At 38.3% G+C, this 20190-nt stretch overlaps 1 protein-coding gene and 1 long non-coding RNA gene across 2 annotated transcripts in view; one reads left to right on the top strand and one right to left on the bottom strand.

Moving 5' to 3' along the window:
- The window catches only part of LOC146451041 (uncharacterized), a 39909-nt gene extending 21264 nt beyond the window's left edge, over window positions 1–18645 (top strand). Inside the window, exons 2-3 of the mRNA XM_085099647.1 lie at window positions 16910–17037; window positions 18072–18645. Of these exons, the coding sequence (XP_084955773.1) occupies window positions 16921–17037; window positions 18072–18296 (342 nt within the window). The 5' untranslated portion in view covers window positions 16910–16920 and the 3' untranslated portion in view covers window positions 18297–18645. The remainder of the gene's footprint in view (window positions 1–16909; window positions 17038–18071) is intronic.
- Window positions 1–20190, bottom strand: part of LOC146451031 (uncharacterized) — a 351087-nt gene that overhangs the window by 115934 nt on the left and 214963 nt on the right. The window lies entirely within an intron of this gene.

Raw genomic sequence — 20190 nt, 5'->3', positions numbered from 1 at the left:
AATTGATAAAATACCGGATAAGCAACTAAGAGGGTAAGAGAATTAAACAAAGAAAGCTTGTTATCCTGGAGCTAGCGAGCCACGTACTGCCCTGTGGATCACGTTCTTGATCCTAGTTCTTAAAATGAAGGCATCTGTCAACAAGCTGCATTTACACAATAATATGCACCTTCAGTGAGATCATTCTTTTCTAAACAAGGGTTCTAGAAGTGTTGAAGAAGGTGAAATCCTGTGACAATAACTCGTTGTCAGTAGATTTCTGTGTGGGGAACTTTGCGGAAGTAATATGAACCCGTTTTAACTTATACGAACCGACCTTTGTAAACTGAGATTTTGTGTGTGCCTATTTAACATAAGAGCCGAACTGATCTATTCAGTTGAAGGTGCTGAGTACAAGTGGACGAACTAAATGGATTTAAAACACATCTCTGCAGTTAGTAAAGCTAGACAGCTTAACTGTTATATTTTAAAAAATCAAGGCTTACAATTTTGGTTGGTTATATTGGGAGTTATGATTTTTTTGGTGTTTCGCAGGACCTAGTAAAGGTTTTGCAAGGTGAAAAAATATTTGGTTTCACAAATTAAAGCAGGCGCGTCTTAAACTAGGAAGTCTTCATAAAAAGCTTGCTAAGAGCTTTCTTAAAAATTTAGGAGGTGCTTACAATTAGCACAATAATTAGAGCGTGGGAGGTCTATATATGGGATTTATCTCCTACAATTATATCTTTGGTGATTCTCAAGACCAAGACATAATAGAAAGAGGAAAATTTAGAACCTTCCTATAGGGTATATCCTAACTTCTGATTCATGAACGATACCTTATAACAAGCCGAACTGAAGAGTCTCCCAAGCTCACTTGTCGTCAGTTACTTGGCAGTTGTCGATCGATTCGCAAAGCTTAGCCAATCTGGGATCGTTTTGTAATAATTTATAAATATCATCAATGAAGATTTTATTTCGATCGAATTGTTCATCGCGATCATTAGCAAAATCGATAACTAACGAAGGATTTGTTTTTGCTCAAGCTGCGCCGCGATATTCCTTCTATAAATTTGATTCATTAATTGACTTGTTTTCAAATTTCGCTTCGAATGACTGGAAAAAGACATTTTGTTCTTGGCATGGAGAGTAGCAACTGCATAAGTTACGTACGTAACTGCGATGGTCGTTCACTTATTCAAACAATACTTAGGATACATATTGGTGAATCTAGCCACAGGCTTTTATATGGAAATTTTTACAGGCTGTCCTCACTTTTTGCACTGAAATGTTTTTCATTCTTTGCAATGTACCAGTAGAAACACAATCTTGAGAGAGGTATCAGTATTCCTTGGGATGTGTTTATTTTTATTAGGATCGAAGGCAAACTCGCAAAACATTTCATGCTATGCAATATATCTCTTCGTTTTTATTTCCCTTTTTAAAGTCCTCTGCGCCAGCCAACGGGGCCGATTAAGTGAGTCAATTATGCATACTCTTTGATCGCCTACGTGATTTAGGTAAGTGCAAGTACATAACTCAATTGTTATGTATATACATATCAATAACGAAACAATCTGCCTATCACTTGCGTTCAAATGATGGAATTCTACTAGACTTCCCTCGTGGGAAAATGTTGCGATTATTTGGTGATAGTGTTTTGCCGCCTCGGCTCCCGCGCTGTGGAATGCTTTACCTCTTGCGATACGGAAATCTAGATCACTGCAGCATTTTAAATCCTCGCTGAAAACTTATCTTTTTAAATTAGCTTTTGATGCCTTAAACACCGAAAAGGCGTCTGTCAGCGGTCATTTACACGGAAATATATACCTTCCGAGTGAGCACGAGTCATGATTTTTACTTTATCGATTTTTAGGTGTATTAAGAAGAAGTTGTATTCTTGACAATAATTCGTGACACGTAGCTGTAGAGAATCTGCCGAAATCATTTTTAACATACCGACCCGGAGACCTTTATAAAAACGTTTCATGTACGTACCTAGTTAACATGGGAAAAGCCGAATTGATCTATTCAGTTGAGGTTGCTGAGGACAAGTGCACGAACTAAATGGATTTAAAACACATCTCTGCAGTAACTAAAGCTGGACAGCTTAACTGTTAGATTTTAAAGAATCAAGGCTTACAAATTGCGTTGGTGATATCGGGAATTTTCTATTTTTTGGTGTGTTGCAGGACCTATTAAGGTTAAGGTTTTGAAAGTAAAAAAATATCAGCTTTCACCTTCTAAAAAAAAAAAAAAGAAAAATTAAGGCATGTCTTAAAATCGAAGGTCTTCGAGAAAAACCTGTTGAGCTTCTTAACTAGGAGGTGTTTACTTTTCTGTTGCACAATAATTAGAGCATAAGAGGTCTATATATATACGAATGGGATTTGCTGGGCCAAGCAAGATTTGCCAGGCCAAGCAAAGATTGTTTTGTAAAGGGAACTCTTATGAATAATAATCTATAAATATCATGAATGAAGCGGTTTTATTTTCTTCGAATTGTTCATAGCAATCATTGGCAAAAACGATAACTAACGAATGATTTGTTTTAATTTGTTCAAGCTGTGCCGCGATATTCCTTCTATAAATTTGATTCATTATAATTGACTTGTTTTCAAATTTCGCTTCAAATTACTGGAAATTGACATTTTTTCCTTGGGAAGGAGCTGAGCAAAGCCTTAAACAGTTTACCTTTGCTCAGTGGAGAAGATTGTGGCAATCTCCCCACATTGATCACCTCGTTGCAAATCGGTATGAAAACACATAGACAGTCAAATTTCTCTCTGGCAGAAGCAAGACAGGTCTTATTACCAGTTGGTAAGTCAAATTTTGACCTCCTAAGTTTGGGAGATAACTAAAGACACGTCCTGAGATAGGAAGTTTTGTGAATAGTTGTTACGTGTCTAAAAATTTGGGACGTCCGGCCTTGGTCTGAAAAATTATGAGCCTGATGTCTTAACATTGGAGACATGTCTTATAATATACGGGGTTTTGAAAATACAAGCGATCTCGTAAAATAATCATAGATCTTAGAAGGCTGGTATGGCTTGGAATGCTTCCTAAATTCTGACAATGGGTAGTGAAATATTACATTTTTTCGCCTGAAAATTGGAAAGCAGTTTTAATATGCGCACTGCATTGAGCTCCTCTCCCTACCGGTCATGATGATTTCAAGCCCAGTCACGTCTCGTTTCTGCCAATCAAATAACATTGAAATAAATACAACCCTTGACTTAAACTAGTTGAAAACGATGCTTATTTATGGCGAGTAGCAGGACCAAACCGGATCGCTGCAAATCATTTTTTTCTTTCACCCGCAGTTTAAATGTACGAATTTCATAGTCACTTTCATCGCATCACCGCTACAGGTATAGAACGAATTCACAAAATTGTAAAGCATGGCACCAGTATCGCAGAGGTCATCAGGGTTCGAATCTCCGGCGTTCAAGTCGGCAGTTGTTCAGGCTCTCTTTTCGAAAATGCATAAGTAAAAGGTACCTACATAACTGCGATGGTCGTTCACTTATTCAAACAATACTTAGGATACATATTGGTGAATTTAACCACAGGCCTTAACATGCACTGGAAAGTTTTGGTTCTTCGCAATGTACTAGTGGAAACACGATCTTGAGAGAGGTATCAGTATTCCTTGGGATATGTTTTTTTTTTTTAGAATCGAAGGCAAATCGCAAAAATGGCAACGACAAATTTCAGGTTTTGGAAAACATTTTGTGCTATGCAGTATTTTTCGTTAATTTTATTTCCCGTTTTAAAAGTCAACAAGGCGGAAAGAGCTGAAGCATAGATCGCCTACGTGATTTAGGTAAGTGCCGTGTGATATACATAACTCAAGTGTTTACACGCAATAAGGAAACAATCTGCCTATCACTTACGCTCAAATGATGGAATTTTACTAGACTTCCCTCGTGGAAAAATCATGGCAATTATTTGGTAATAAGTGTATGTTTTGCCGCCGCGGCTCTCGCCACTGTGGAATGCTTTACCTCTTGCGATACGGAAATCTAGATCACTGTAGCATTTTAATCCTCACTGGAAAGTTATCTTTTTAAGTTAGCTTTTGTTGCCTTGTACCGTATGTAGTGGATTATATACCGCCCTGGGCGCTTATTATTTTCCCAACATTTTGGAGAAGCGAGGACAATTTTAGAGAATAACAAAGTGTAACAAGACAAAACACTGATTGCAGACGCTAACATGAGCAAGCCATAAACTACATAAAAGTATACTGCCTACATTTTCTAAAACCAATGTTGGAACAACTGACGCCCGTCTTATACTTCACGCTGGCTGAGTACAGAATTTTTTTTTTCTTCTTTTTTAATGGACTTTCAGGGTGGGCGCTTATTAACTTATTGGGCTTGCAGGATGGGCACTTGTACGACGAGGGCGGTTAATCGGATAAATGCGGTATCTTACTTTATTGTACTTTAATGCTGTGATGCGTCTTTGATCATTTTAAGTTAAAAGGCGCAATATGATGTTAATTGTTATTAGTATATACCACTTAAGTGAATAGTAATTTTCGGGCGCGCTGATTGGCTAGCTCGGAGGTGATTTAAGCCAAGTGCAATTCACCTCCAAGCAGTCGAAGGCCAGGAAATAAGATGGCTCCCCGTTCTCCACGGTTCCTTAAGAGGAAATTATTTCGATAGACGAGGGAGGTGTTAAGAAAAAAAATCAACCTCGTATTTTAAGGCGAAAAATGAAAATACAATCCCTTGTTTACGAAAACTGCCCTGCACTAAAATTACAATGAAAACAATGAAACATCTAATATTTTTTAGCATGGTTTTAATAACAAGACGAACTTTACCGAAAAATTGAAGGAATGACACCGTGGGAACTAGACAATCGTCTCCAAAGGTTTTATTTGTCTGCAGGAAAGCGAGACGGAACTTTCTACAAAAACAAATCGCTTAGCGCGAGGCGCGCGAGATCTTAAAATTTCATACCATTTGTCGGTATCTTGTCACAAGTAAAATATATTTTTTTGGTCCACTAGTTATTCAGCTTGTGTGGTATATACTAAATCAATTATTCACCTCAGTGTCGGTGAAAGTAATGGATATTTACCTCGCCGCTTCGAGGCTCGGTGATTAAATATCCGACACTTTTCACCTCTTTTACTTCGGTGAGGGTAAAAGGAGGAAAGAGTTTGCGGAATGGTATGTGGAATGGCGTGCGGAATGGCATAATTATGCGAAATACGATTTACGTGGGAAATAAATTAACTGAAGAGCGCGTCATGTGTTCGTGCCAATTTTATAAGAGCAGCAGCTTTTTTGATGCTGCGGACTCTTGCTAAATATTAACAACAATTCGAGGATTTGATCGTCTGATTGTTGATTTGGAAGAAGTGAGGGTAGAGAAAGCGATGAGAACTGTTTATAGTTTTCGCATTCAAGGAACTATGAGTAAATCCGTAGTAAATTAAATTTCATGTTCACTTTACTCCATGCGACTTCGGTTGACAAAATCAACGTGGCAGCGTGAAGTCTTCTCAGGACAAAGATTGATCCTTTACCGAGAGCAAATAATAAACGTTTTTTCTTTTTTTTTAAACCCTCGGTAAAAGATCAATTCTCATACCCTGTATACTCGATGATTCATTTATCATGAGCGGGAAAATGAACAACAATTTGACCAAAATGCATTTGTGATAAGAATAGTTTCACAACCTTTCAAACAACCAGTGTCGATAATTAGACACCATACTTGTCATCTGCTTTTTTGCTCTAGGGCTTTTTCGCTTTTAAATCTCATTTTAGGTTGGGACGTCTGGCACTGAAAGACCTTAATTAAAGACGGATATGTTTAGTTCGATAACGCGTAACTGAACTATAGCTACCTGAATCGCCGTATTACAGTGTAAATAGCTAGGTAGCTAGCTAGCTAAGTCAGCAGCTCAACAGTGACTTGCGTACTCGTCGCTCGACGAAAATGTAAGGTGAGAAAAAGTAGAACATATTTTTCCCATGAGTTGTACAAATTGTAACCGTCAAAGAGTCTGATAAAATGACCGAGTTTAAATTTAAAATTTCTCACATAATAGTTTTGGCCTTGGACTGATGTTATTTCTCCAGTCTGGTGTTGCTTTTTGTCTAGGCTACTCGCTGCCACGTTCTTTTTGTCAACTAGATATTTAATTTATTCTTAGTTCCTTGAATGCGAAACTTCATCGATTTCTTCACTGTCACTTCCTAACCAGCGATCAGACATGTTCTATCCCAGGCGTATATTTTCTAATCCTCGATCTGTTGTTTGGTTCTTTAATAGTCCGCAACATCGAAAAAAACTGCTGCTCTTATAAAATTGGCGCGAAAACAGGATGCGCTCTTCAGTTAATTTATTCCCCGCGTAAATCGTCTTTCGCATAATTATGCCATTCCGCACGTCATTCCACATACCATTCCGCAAACTCATTCCGTCTTTTATCCTCACCGCTTTTACTTCCACTGAAGTGAATAATTGTTAATTAATTACGGGTAATTGCGGGAGATGTTGCTAACGATGAGATAATCTTGTTAACAGGTCCCTGAAAAAGAATTAAGAGTTGTTATTACTTAGGTCGATTTCAAAGATTCAAAGGCTGACCAAAAACAAACATTCAAACAAATTAAACACCACTGGATAAACATCTCGGCGAGAGGACTAAAGCAAGTTGTTGATTTGTTTTGCTGGACAGTGGACAACTGGTGTGTGGATCACTCTTCTATTATTCTTAAACACCGAACAGGCTTCTATCAGGTGTCATTTACACAGAAATAATTACTTTCAGATGAGCACGAGTCATAATTTTTAAGTTAACGGTTTTTAGGTGAATTTTGAAGAAGGCGGTATCTTTGAATATAATTCGTGATACGTAGCTGTAGAGAATCTGCCGGAATCATTTTTAACATACCAACCAGGAGATCTTTTAGTAAAGACATTTCGTGTACGTGCGTAGTTAACATAAGAGCCGAATTGACCTATTCAGTTGAGGTTCCTGAGGACAAGTGATGAACTAAATGGATTTAAAAGTCATCTTTGCAGTAACTAAAGCTAGATAGCTTAACTGTTAAAAGAATCAAGGCTTGCAAATTACGTTGGTTATATTGGGAATTTTCGAGTTATTGGTGTGTTGCCGTACTTAAGGTTTTGCCAGGTGAAAAAAAAAAAAAAAAAAAAAAAATCCGCTGACCTATAAAAAGAAAAAAAATTAAGGGTGGGAGGTCTTCGTAAAAAAACCTGTCGAGCTTCTTAAAGAATTAGGAGATGCTTTCCGTTATCACAATAATTAGAACATGAGAGGTCTATTTAAGGATAGGATTTATCTCCTACAAATATATCTTTGGTGATTATCAGGGCTCAACATGCTTATATCTCAAGTGATCAACAGAGAGGGGAAAATATAGAACCTTCCTAGAGTATCTCTTATGAACGATAACTTACTCATTTAATAAGTTAAGACCAGCGTAACTAGGAGACTCCTAAGTTTACTTGTCGTATAACAGTTATTGATTCGCAAACTGAGCTTCGTTTTGTACGTCATACTCTTATGAATAATTATTTACAAACACACACAAAATTTAAAAAAAAAAAAAAAACACGAATGAAGTTCAGTTTATTTCGTTCGAATTGTTCATCGCGTGATCAGTGGCAAAAACAATAAACGAAAGATTTGTTTTCATTCCACTGGATAAGCACCTAGGCGAGAAAATTAAAGCAAAAGTTGTTTTGATTTTCCTAGGACAGCGGACTACAAGTCTGTGGATCACTCCTCTCAGTATTCCTAATCACCGTAAAGGAGTCTGTCAGCTGTCATTCACACGGAAATCAGTACCTTAAGAGTGAGCACAAGTCAGGATTTTTTAGTTACCGGTTTTCAGATGTATTTTGAGGAAGGCGATATCTTCTGACAATACTGTTCGTACAATCATTCATGTCACGTAGCTACAGGTAATCTGAATCATTTTAAACGTACCGACCCGGCGACCTTTATAAAAGCATTTCGTGTGCGTACCTATTTAACATTAGAGCCGTGCTATTCATTTGAGGTTCCTGAGGACAAGTGGATGAACTAAATGGATTTAAAACACATCTCCCCAGTAAGTAAAGCTGAAAAACTTAACTGTTAGATTTTACCGACGGAATCAAGGCTTATAGTTTGGGTTGGTTACTGGGAATTTACGATCTTTTGGTGTTTTGCAGGACCTATTAGGTTTTGCCGGGTGAAAAATATCTGCTTTCACCTTCTAAGAAACGAGAAAAATTAAGTAAAGGCAGATCTTAGACTAGAAGGTCTTCTTAAAAGAACCTGATAAGAGCTTTGTTGAAAATTTAGGAGGTGGTTACTGTCAGTACAATAAGTAGAACATGAGAGGTCTATATACGAATAGCATTTATCTCCTAGAATTATAAATTGGGTGATTATCAAGGCTTAACATGCTTATATCTCAAGATATAACCGAACTTTTGTTATTTCTCGAGGAGGAAGATTTAGAACCTTTCTAGGGTATCTCCTAAGTTTTATTCATGAAAAATACCTTAAACATTTAATAAGTTTAGACAAGCGTAAGTAAAGGAGTGTCCTAAGTTTATTTGTTGCGTGGCAGTTATCGATCCGCAAACGTAAGGGAGTCTATAGCATATACATTCCAAAGGAAAATAAACACCTGGATAACCTTTTCATTGGATAACTTAAGCCTGGATTGGAACACTAACACGCGTTGAAGTATACAATATCCCTGCCTCTTACACAGTCGTTTTTAGTGGACTTGCATTACCTCCTCCCCAGAGAAGGAGGTAATACTTCAACTTCACTTGACAAAAAATAATAAAAAAAAGTACAAATGGTCGCTTCCTGCAAATAGAATTGGCCGTGAGCCGAGGAGGGCAGCAACAGAACTAGAGAGAAGGTTGTCATAACGGCTTCTCAAATTTGAACCAAATAAAAGAAAATAAAATGAAAGGTAGCCATTAAGATATTAACATAAACATGTAGAAAAGTAAGAAAGGTATAGATCGCTTATACAATACAAGGATAGACATTACAGAGCAAATGCAAGAACAGAGTCGGTGGCGCAATTTTAGCATAGATATAATAAAATAGTAACAAAATTAGCATTTGGAAATGTTGACGTATTAGTTTCTGAATAATAATGGTAGGCGAATCAATGTAAACATCCTGAAACCAGAAAATTAAGAGAGAAAGATATTGTGGGTTACTTTTTTAAGCGCCTACGGGGGATCTCAAGTGTAGTATTATTCAGAGAATTCCATAGATTTAGTCCTAATCTATTGACAGAATCCCGCATTTCGTTTGTTTTGGATGGTTTAACATAGTAATTACCAGCAGAAGAAAACCGCCCTGTGTTAACCGAGTGAACTTAATTTGAAGCGCGGTAGAGATTTTTAAGGTTTGAAGGAACAGAGTCATGGGCAACAGTCAAGCATAAAGATCGAAACCGTCTCGAAATAAAGCACTGCACATTAATTGGCAAGTAATTAGAAGGAAAGAACGAAGGAAGAGTGTGATCTCTGTTAGGAAAATAATGCATCAAACGAAGGGGGCGCTTCTGCAAGAGTAGGATTTTACGCAAATTTAATTTTGCAGCCTGTCCTCAGGCGATTATGGCGTATGACAAGTACGGGGCAACCAGAGATCGATAAATAGTTAGTAAAGTACTCAGAGGGATAAAATGTCTCAGTCTCGTAATGATACCAATAGATTAGCGACATAATCAATGTGATATTTCCAAGTCAGGTTCTTATCAATCAATGTCCCCAAATATTTCAGGTAATCTTGTTGTTCCAGGTGAGCTACGCTTGTGGTATTGGAGTCAAATAAACTGATGTGCACTTGATAATTAACCCTTTCTTTGGTGGGGATGGAAGATAACATAGTTTGATTTCTAGGTGATTAATCCGCTTAATTTATTATCATGAAGCCAATCACTGACCTTTATCAGTTCCGTGTTAACAACTGTCTCTAGGGATTTTAGTACGAGTCCCCTGATACGAGTTTTAATACGAGTACCCTAAAACGACTGCGTGGGAGGCTAGCAATAACCTGACCCTGGAATATCTTTTTTTTTTTGTTGTTTTTTGACCTCCCTTAATTATCAGCGACCAGTTAGTCGCAAACTGGTAAGAACCTCCCGGGAAGTTTGATTTTAGATAAGACATGAAGACATTATCTCAGCAATAACTACTAGTTTTGAAGGTTAATTTAACTAGTTTGCTCTACGTTTGACCTTTCACAATTGTTTTCTTTTATTATTAATTATCACTGATAGTTTGCACTTGTAGTTTTCAAACCAGCTCGCGATCGTAGGACTGTTTCTTGTTTTAAAAAAAAAAAAAAAACTGCTACATTGTAAAATTCTCTTCTTTTTAAAAAGAGGTCCCCCTTCTGCTAGCCACTATAAGTACCTACGTCACCCTCCCACATCACTCTGTAGCTCTTGCTTATTGGACAGGCGTGTCATCCGCTGACTGTCTAGGCATCTTTTCCTGCGGGTTTTATTTTAAAGGCACGAGACTTTGCTACAAAGGCTTCCCGTTTCCTTCCCTTGCTGAGAGTTTATGGCAGGCAATTGCGGAAAGGGCTCAGCTGCTCGAAAGCCGATTAGCGCTAATCGGAGATTTAAAGATAATCGAGGTTTTCATTTCGCTCGATGAAATGTATTTTAAAGCTGATATTATTAAGCCAAAGGTAAAGAAAAGACTAAGTAAAAACTGATTGCCAAAAGTCTTTTGGAAAAATACTTATTGATAAGTAATTAAACTCAAATCAAACTTCACGTTAACCCACGATTAACTAAATTGAATAGCTGGGCCCAGCAGAACACTGAACATACGCCATAAAGTATTTTTATTATTTTCAGATTTTCAGATACTAGTTTATAGGTTATAATTAGCGCGCACTTGAAAAACAAAGACAACTTCAACAACATGCAAAAAGAAAACAACACAAAACCAATATAAAACAAAATTGAGGAATTTCAGTTTATTCTCGTCGGATTCTCTGACGCCTTGAAATAAACGAGAAAGTGTCCAGAAGCATCATAATCTTAATGTCCCGAGAAATTTTTTTTGCTAATCAAACAATTTTCGGAAGTTTACAGAGTTTATTTAGCCCTCATGCTTGAGTGAAATTTATTTCCTGTTTTCTCCGTAATTGGAATGTGATTTTTCTCTGACGATTTGGGCTGGACGCCACAAATTTTGTGAAGGAACCCCTTGGGCTCTTGGCATCCTGATTTGCTTCAGTATCTGATCAAAGAACGCTGAAAAAAGAAAGATCTTGCAGTAGAAAGCAGTGACTGTCAGTGGGAGAAACAAAGCCTTCTCTACTTCCTTTTGCGGTCTAGTGGTTGTTTCCAATTGCTGTGCGAAAAAGATGAAACCCCCCCGGGGGGGGGGGGGGGGGTGGGGGACTCCAAAAAAAATTGGGTAGGGGTGTGCGGCCCGCTTCCCAAAACCCTTACCCTATTTATGACTAAAATCTGCGATTTTCCCTTCCCTATTTATGACTAAAATCTGCGATTTTTCCTACCCTATTTATGACCTGAAGTAGCTTCTTCTAAAAAAAATCGAACCCAGGACTAGAGTGCAAAAATCTATACCCTATTTATTATCAAAATGGCGGCAAAATGGCTAAAAGCGATACCCTATTTATGACCAAAACAGCCGAAAAACCATACCCTTTGGCGCGGCACATACCTATATAGCCCATATAAGGGAGTACCCCCCCCCCCCCCCCTCCCAGGAAAACTCCAAGCCGGGCCGAAAGCTAACGTCCTACATCTCAGGCGCAGTGGCTAGTCAAAACAGGCATTTTTTTTAAGGCAATATCTGGTTTGGATAATTTTTAGGACCATTGCATTAAAAGGAAAGAAAAATCTAAATAAAGAAAAGAGGTTACTAACTCATTTCGTTGCTGATTTCGCCCTACAACATAACTCTGTTATCTCGAAATGGTTGGAAAAGACTCATGTGGGTAAAACAATTTGATTTATACTGTATCATATCTTGATTGCTTATTTGTTGTTGTTGTTGTTGTTTATTCGGTGACTGATCCCTTAAATTCGCCCTGTTGTCTTTCTGGCGGAATCATAATGAATTTAAGAGCAGAAGGCTGAAGTTTTTCTGCACTTTTTGCAATGAACTACTCGAATGTGAGCTCTTAATAACGAAAAACAATATTCGCGTCCCTTTCCTGGCCTCGTTGTTAGAGTTTGGACTAAATCAGGGCTGATAATTCTCAGTTTCATGGTTTACGTTTTAAATCCGACAGATGAAAAGCTGCATATCCATTGTCCCGGGATTTGTCGAACGTAATTGATTAAGAGGTGGAAGGTTTCATGTAGGAGCTCAACACATGAAAAGTTCCGTATACCTAGCCCTATTACCTATCCCTATTCAAATGAACTGGGAACTTCATTCGTTCTTTTTTAAATAGAAGGACAATTTGGCTTAAGCACCGACGCGACTGCAACTTTACCGTAAATATAGCAGATATTGAGTAAACGGATGAGGCGGACACTTTTTTGTCACTAGAAAATAAGTACATTAGTGCATCATGATATGCTTCATCCATTTTCAGTCGTTAAGCTGATAAGCCGACATGAGGTCATCAACAATCGGAAGCTGGATTGCGGTGTGCAGAAAACAGGTGAGATAGTGTATTTCTCAACTGAGTGCGGTTTACAATCGGCAGTACATGTTCGTTGATTAACGTACCACACTCTCGTGTTTCAATTAATCCTTGGGTGGTAGACTTTCAAAGAAATTCACTTTGACCACACTTCTTCGAGTCTCGTGACAGTCCGAGTGACGTTAGTATTCGGTTCCAGAGTTTCTAAGGAAGCCAGAATACCGGAAATCAATTCAAGAAAGTGTTTGAAGTGGCTTGGCGTTAAAACTACCGTCAGTTGCCCTTTTAACTTTGCCATGCTGCTGTTTCCGATTGCTGGGCCAAAGCAAATAATAAATTTTGGTCAGGAGGAAAGTTTTTTGTTATCGATTAGCTTCAGATGTGTTAAAAATCCTTGATCGTGCTATTAGGTCAAGTAACTGACTGCGCCGTCCGGCATGATATGTGTAGACGGTCATGGAAATACTACCGTTTGTTTCCGGGGTTTCCGGTCACTATAAACTGGCAAAATTCAAAGATATAACTTTTAATCATTCTACAGCAGAACATGTGAAAAACTTGTTATCTACTGTAAAACTTGCATGCGTAAAAAGCCCCCCCCCCCCCCCACCCTAAATAGTGTGATAGCAAATAAACTGTTAAAATTGAAACGAAAAATATCGCCATATTTTTCATTTGACTCTGCAATTTGCGATTATGACTATTCAGAGCGCGAAAACTGGAGACGTGCCACGCATCTTCAGAAATCCCTCATCAGGCGGGCGAGAGTGCATAACAGACCGTAGGATTTTGCTTCCAGTGAAAGTTCTATAACGTTCTGTAAACTTTCTTAGAGCGCGGTTTAGATAGCTAGGCTAGCGCTGAGTTGCTGGCGCGATCAGCTGGGCGAAGGCAAGTCTGGGCTGTGAGTTGCCAGCACGAGCAGCGAAGCCGGGAGAGGCAAATTGAGCCTCTTATACTGTTAGGTCGGTTCTGCCGAAAATGTAAATTGCTTTGGGAAAATAGGTACCGCCAGCTACGGAGATTAGATTTTAGGAGAAAGTTTGTGCTTGTAAGAGTTCGACTCACAGATTCAGCGTTACGGTATTGAGTACTGATTGCTGTAATGTACAGTTGAACTCGAATTTGGGTGATGGAGAAGCGTTTCCAAGAATATCAAGAAGTCAATCCAGGATCGATAAATTGGCTGTTTTGAATGTCAACTCCTTGCGAATTCTACCGAATTCTACCTGAATTCATGAATCATTCATAGCGAGCAATCGAAAGCATTTAAAATGTTTATTTTCTTATTAATTAATAGTCGAGTAATGTTAACACCTCTCTCCAACCATTGAGTCTCGGGTCAGTAATTCTAGTTTATTTACCTTTTCTCTTGCCAATAGCCGCAAAGTTATCAGCTTGTTAGTTTAAACGGTCCTTTAGCTGTTTACATAGCATGTCTACTGGTGGCATGTTGAAAGATAGTCGCTATTCTCTGCCACGCACGTAACTGAAATTGAAAATCGCTGCAAAGGTTGTGAACAAGCCCATTAACTTACAAAAATACCTTGCAGTAGCATCCTGGGTGATAACCTTAAAGGAGCTGCGAAGTAATCTGAGCCGAGGGCTTCATGTAGCGGAAATGAATATCCGTCAAAAAGGGATGTATTTAGCATTAGAACCGCAGTGATCTTCCCAGCCGACGTGGGAAACAAGTAGGCAGACTAAATGCATGCACAGCTTAATTTTTCGGTAAGTGAACATGACTTAAGTTTTGCAAGGAAGCTTGTCACGGGCATGGGGACATTTCCGAAAACCCTTTTTTAATTATCTCCCTTGCAAGAAAGGTTTTCTGGCTCCACTGGGCGTGAACTTGCGCTAGTTGTAGTAATTTTTGTTAACTACACCTCACTCGCATGCGGTGTGCGTTAGATAAATTATCCTGAGGAACATCACGAGTGAAAAACTCCACCGAAGCACACTGGACCACTCACCAAATTGAACCGGAAAAAGACCTCTTTGATAAGTTTCGTAATTCTTTTATCAAATTTATTTATTTATTTATTTATATTTTTTATTTTTCCGGTTCAATTTGGCGAGCGGCGGAAAACAAATTTGAACAATGCTCGTACTCGTAACAAGAGAGAAAACGCTTTGCTCGCCGATTCTCGCAAATGCTTGCACCGGAAGACCATCTAATAATGTTCGTATTTTAAATGCTTTTTCAGTTCTAGTTAAGTTTATTGCATGAAAGCTGTCCAGTGTTTAGAAGACTTCTCTACTAAGTCCGCGGAGTAGGTTCACTATCATTTCGAAATTGTTCTTTATTTATTTGCAAATGCTCGGCAAAGACCACTTGATGTTATTTGGAAAAAAAAAAGGACTACAGCACTGAGACAGTCTAGTGAAGAGTTCAACAGTTTCTGAAGCAATTTCTTCAGTATGTTCGACCGTCTTGATTGAAACACGCGCCTTAATCACGCGAAGCGTTGGAATTGTGTCAGATGCAACTGACGGGTTCAAGGCTAAGGCAGATAACTACAACCTTATTACCCCCCTTCAAGTTCAAGTTTTTCACAGCTCTATTCATGTACTCGTATTTTCATGATAGCTTACTAATGTTCTACAAAGACTATTTCACAACCAATGATAAAATTCATACCGCGTACAATACACGATCAGCATCAAATCAGTACACATTACTTACAAACGGACAAATTATGGAGCAGTCGTATGGAACACTGCTTACCGGCTGTTCTAAAGGATCAAAATCATATAGAATTTTTTAAAAAAATCAATGAAATTGTATATTAGATCAGAAATAGTGATAAGTTATAAGCTTGGACAATCTTGTTAATTCGATGATAAGAATTCCATTCTTTCCTCGACGCCCACTACTGTGTAACAACTAATGACGGGGGATCTCTACAAAAGCTCAACAAGCTTCCTTAATTAAGATCTCCTTGCCTCTTAAAATAAATGAGTTTTGTTAAAACCTGATAATACATGATGTAAAGGATGCAAGGTAAAATAAATTATATATTACATATAAACACAAGTTTGTCGTCTTCACCGACGAAACCGGCAAAAGCGAGAACAACAACCACAATGATAAGTTCAACAGGCTCTGAAAAATTTCTTCAGAAGTTACCAAAGAATTAAAAATATATAAGGGTTTGACTGCCTTGATTGGAAAATGTGTTTTAAAAGCGTTTGAATCTTGTCAGCTGCAACTGACGGATTCTCTCGCCGAATGATGACAGCCTTACCCCCACTAGAGTTCGAATGCCATTTCTTTTGACAGCAGTATTAAAAAAAAAACGACGAAGAAATATTTCTGGAGATAAACAGCTTTTACGTTGCCTATCTCGCTGGCAGGCGATTAGCTCACATGATTACGGAACAGCGGCTATTACAGGCGACAGAAGCAACCTTTTCCAAGGAGCTCTTGTAATAAATGCATTCATTACAGTTCGTCAGAAGTCTTTTTCTCTTACACTTCTTAGAATGAAAGAAGTCAGCCCTTCCTACCCATTTTGCCTCCCTCCAACCTCCCTTTAGGAAGGCCTCATGCTAAGGTTACCCGATGGGCAACTTTTTCGAAAAAAAAAACAAACAAATAAATAAACAAATTAAAGCTTCCGAACACGGCACGAAATGCCGAGAGGAAACAATTCTAACAAAATTTCGCATGACATTTTTTTCTTTGACACATAAGACTAGTGCGCCCGTTTGTTATTAGCAAATGCATTTGTCAGTTAAAATTCGGACACGAGTAACAAAGATAGTCACTGAAACTTGTCACAGGAAATTTGCTCGAGCGGTCCATACATTCACGGTCTACTCAGGCTGCGAACGCAGACGTATTTCCGGCTGTCTGTTATGTATAGTACCCCGTCCTGAGTAAATCTCACAAGGATGAAACGATTCGGAGAATATAATTGTCCAACCTTCGTTTTCAAACGATTATCGTATAATAGAAGCCTTGAAAGACTTGTGACTATGCGGAAGAAGTAGATCTTATATACGAGGGTTATTCAGAATTCCAAAAAGGAAATGGCTAGCCAATCACAGATCGCAGTTAAGTAAAACCAAAGCAAACTCCGTCCCTTAATTGAAAACTGCTCTTACTGCGCACGTAATGTACAGTACCCCGTCCTGCGATCATCTTACAAGGATAAACGATTCGGAAAATATAATTGCCCAACCTCCGTCTCCAAACGATTATGGTGTAATAGAAGTCTTGAAAGATGTTTTTTTATTACAATTAAATACTATTTCATTAAGGATTTCAGATAATGAATTTCAAAGGAAGGCGGGGATCAAAGTGTATTCAATATACTGACCCACGCAGCGGAATTAAGTACGCACTGAAAGCAGCAAAAGAAAACCAAGATTGGAAACTTGTGATTGAGGTGAGTCTTTCCTTTCTACTTTACCGTTAAGTTCTAAAAAAACAAAAACAAAACAAAAAATCTGACGTTTTTTTAGCCTGTGTCCAGATTGACCGGGCCCTCCAAATTTAAGGGGTCTCTTAAGGAATGTTTTTTAACAATAGTCCATAGTCATTCTAGCAAAAGACCATTATTAAGGAACAATACGTTGAAAACATCTTAAATTAGGAAGGGGAGGGCTTCGCGTATTTGGCCCTTGGGCCCCGTGCATGGCTTTAAGGTCGAAAGTGACGGTAAACTTCGAGCCTTGGTTAAGCTAATGTCAATGTCACAGAGGACAGTGTGAGCTCATTCAGTGTTCAACTTTTTTGGTTATTCAAAACAAATCAGGTAAGATTTGCATGATCTGGTTACTTTTGAAAAGTTTGGGGCATATTGGCTGTCACTACGAGTTACCACTGACAGCTAATGTGAAATGCAGGAATCTGCACCACTTGGTTGCATCTGATTTCACAAATTGAGCGCTCATTTTTGGCTAATTCATGGATCAGTGATACAAACCTCTTCCAGACCCTATTGGGAACTTTTGGCAAAACGTTCTCGTAAAATATAAAACACAAAGGACGGTGTTTCATCAGATTTCCAGACATGGAGAAGTGGGTGGAAAAAAAAGTTTTAACCAACTTTTCGGTGCTTGGAAAAAAAGAGTCGTTGGAGTGTGTGATATATCTTCTCAAAAAATAAAATAATTCTTGGGGATCGAAATTTAAAGTAAGCTGAGCTCACCAATTTTATGATAGTTAAGATCACATTTCCAAACTTCTTCATGGTAGTAATTAATAAGTTCGAGTGGATTAAATATTGCCAGTTAAAATACCCTCAGTTATCGAATTCACGGTAACATATCGTCTTATATATCACTTGACTGTGAAATTTCTATTTGTTTGATGGTTGACTAGTTAACACTTCGGTCACTAGAAGAGTACCTAGAAGAGCACTGATTTGTTCTACCGTTTCCTAAGTACGTTTAATAACATTTCCACTTGCATTCACAGCAACACCAATGCAGAAATACAAGTGACCAGGCTTTTGTGTTCATGCAGAAGCTTGTCAGGGACGACAAGAAACGACGATTCGTATACAAGCCCACTCTTGTTAACGAAACGATGTGTATTGGAGTAACCCGTTGCAATGAGAAATTATCTCTTATAGAGACAGATGATATTCACTCAGAAAGATCTTGTAGATTTAGAAGGTTGAAATCAAGGCAAGACACTTAAGGATTTTATCAGCCTGATTGGTTTGAATTCCCTTTCTATCTATTTTCTTAGAATAGTTGTGTTGTTCTTTCCTGTTAATGTACTTTACCACAACCAGGTCTTATCTCTGATTGGGACCATCTGGCCGCGTAAACATGTTTACAGCAAACTATAAAATAAAGCACGGCGTGATTTGAGTGATATTCATAGCAAAGATGTAGAATAGAGTAGAATTAATGAAGAGTTGACGTAGGGAAGGACCAGTTCCTTAAAGAATAAAGAAAAGCTAAAAAGAATCTTGGTGCCTCTTCTCTGCTTAGCCAAGCGATTTTTACACTATTTCTCAAATAATACTGCACTTAGCTTAGTCCACCTTTTAATTAGTTTTCTTTTAGCTGCGCGGTGTCTACTCGAATAGGCCTTATCGCGGTTTTCGACGCCATTTTGACGAGTAGGCAAACAGGTTTGAAATAACAGTCAGTTTGTATGGAAATCCGATGTCAAATAATTTTCATAAAACATCGCTTCTGAAAAATTCATGAATTCGAAACTTTTGGCACTAGGAAAAGGATTTTAAGAAAACAATTGGAGGATGTAGCTGTGCCAGAAAGCGTCCAGTCGTGTTTTGAAATTTCCATACATTTTTCTGTATAGCGAATCAGCCGTGAACTGCTACTAAAAATAGTTCGCGGGAAAAAATACAGACACATGTACTCATGTTCAATTCAATCATGGCTTTGTACAATGAACTCTTGAATCCAATTTTACCGTTTTTTGCTTTCCTTTTTGCCATAAAACTGTCATAAATATCCTTTCGATCGGCCCCCACGTTCGTTCGCCATGATGTTTTTTTACTTCACAAACTGCAATCACCAGCTCCCGGGCGCAACTTCCGCGCAAACAGTAATCTGGCCCGCGGTAAATATTTTGTGTAACGCAATTGTAACGCAATATAAACTCAGCGGGTCTACGATCGAATTGAACTCGAATTGAACTCTTCTGGACCCTGTCTTTTTTGAGAGGCTTCTTTTATTTGTTCCACCGATGTGGCCGGCTCTTCCTTGTCCAGTAAATCTGTGGAATCTGCTGGTAAATTGGCTTAAAATGTTTAAAATGAATGATTACTTTTCGGAATACAACTTGCCCAACAGAACAAAATTTAATTTAATATAGTCTGCATTTTACCCCTGGTCTGCAGTGTTCAGTCTGCATTTTACCCCGAGTCTGCATTTTACCCCCAGTCTGCAGTCTGCAGTCTGCAGTCTGCATTTTACACTGACCGATTAACAAATTAATAAATTGCGTCAGTTTTTTCATGCGTCTGTCCTGTTACGCCGAGCGGATCCGCAGACTGGTTTGACAACGTTATAACAATAGACGCTGGAAAAACTGACGTCAATTTGTTTTTTTGCTATAAGAAGAAGCCAAAAGGGACAAAATGAAGTTAAAACGCGGATTAAAAATGCGAGAAACTTACATTTCAAAATCTGACGCGACCAAAATTATAAACTTGTCTCGCTCTCTTATTGGTTAATGGAAAAAGGGGAGACTTTCTATTAGCTTAAAAGTGACAGATTGACGTTTGGATTTCTTCAAAATCCCCGTTCTCGTTCGTTACGTCAGGATCAACATCGCATAAATTATATATTCATGTGTCTGTCTGCTTATTTGACAATGAAAATTACCCAATGAGCGCGTGAGAATTTCTGCAGTTATTGTAAAATGTTGTCTGGAGGTTAAGTCTTGGTCAGAAACACGTTATTAATGTAGTTAGTCATTAATATTTTGAAATCAGGGCCCAGTTGTTTAAAGCCCGATTTAGGTAATCCTGGATAAACAGCAACTTTGGTTCGAGTTTTAAAATTACACAACAATTCTTGGTTTTCACATGACGTCATAAAAAAACTGAAATTCA

This window comes from Pavona decussata, unplaced genomic scaffold (assembly GCF_977016875.1).
Source record: "Pavona decussata unplaced genomic scaffold, jaPavDecu1.1 SCAFFOLD_406, whole genome shotgun sequence".
Taxonomy (NCBI): Eukaryota; Metazoa; Cnidaria; class Anthozoa; order Scleractinia; family Agariciidae; genus Pavona; species Pavona decussata.
Note: the sequence above shows the minus strand (reverse complement) of the source record. Positions and strands in the feature narration are given on the sequence as shown.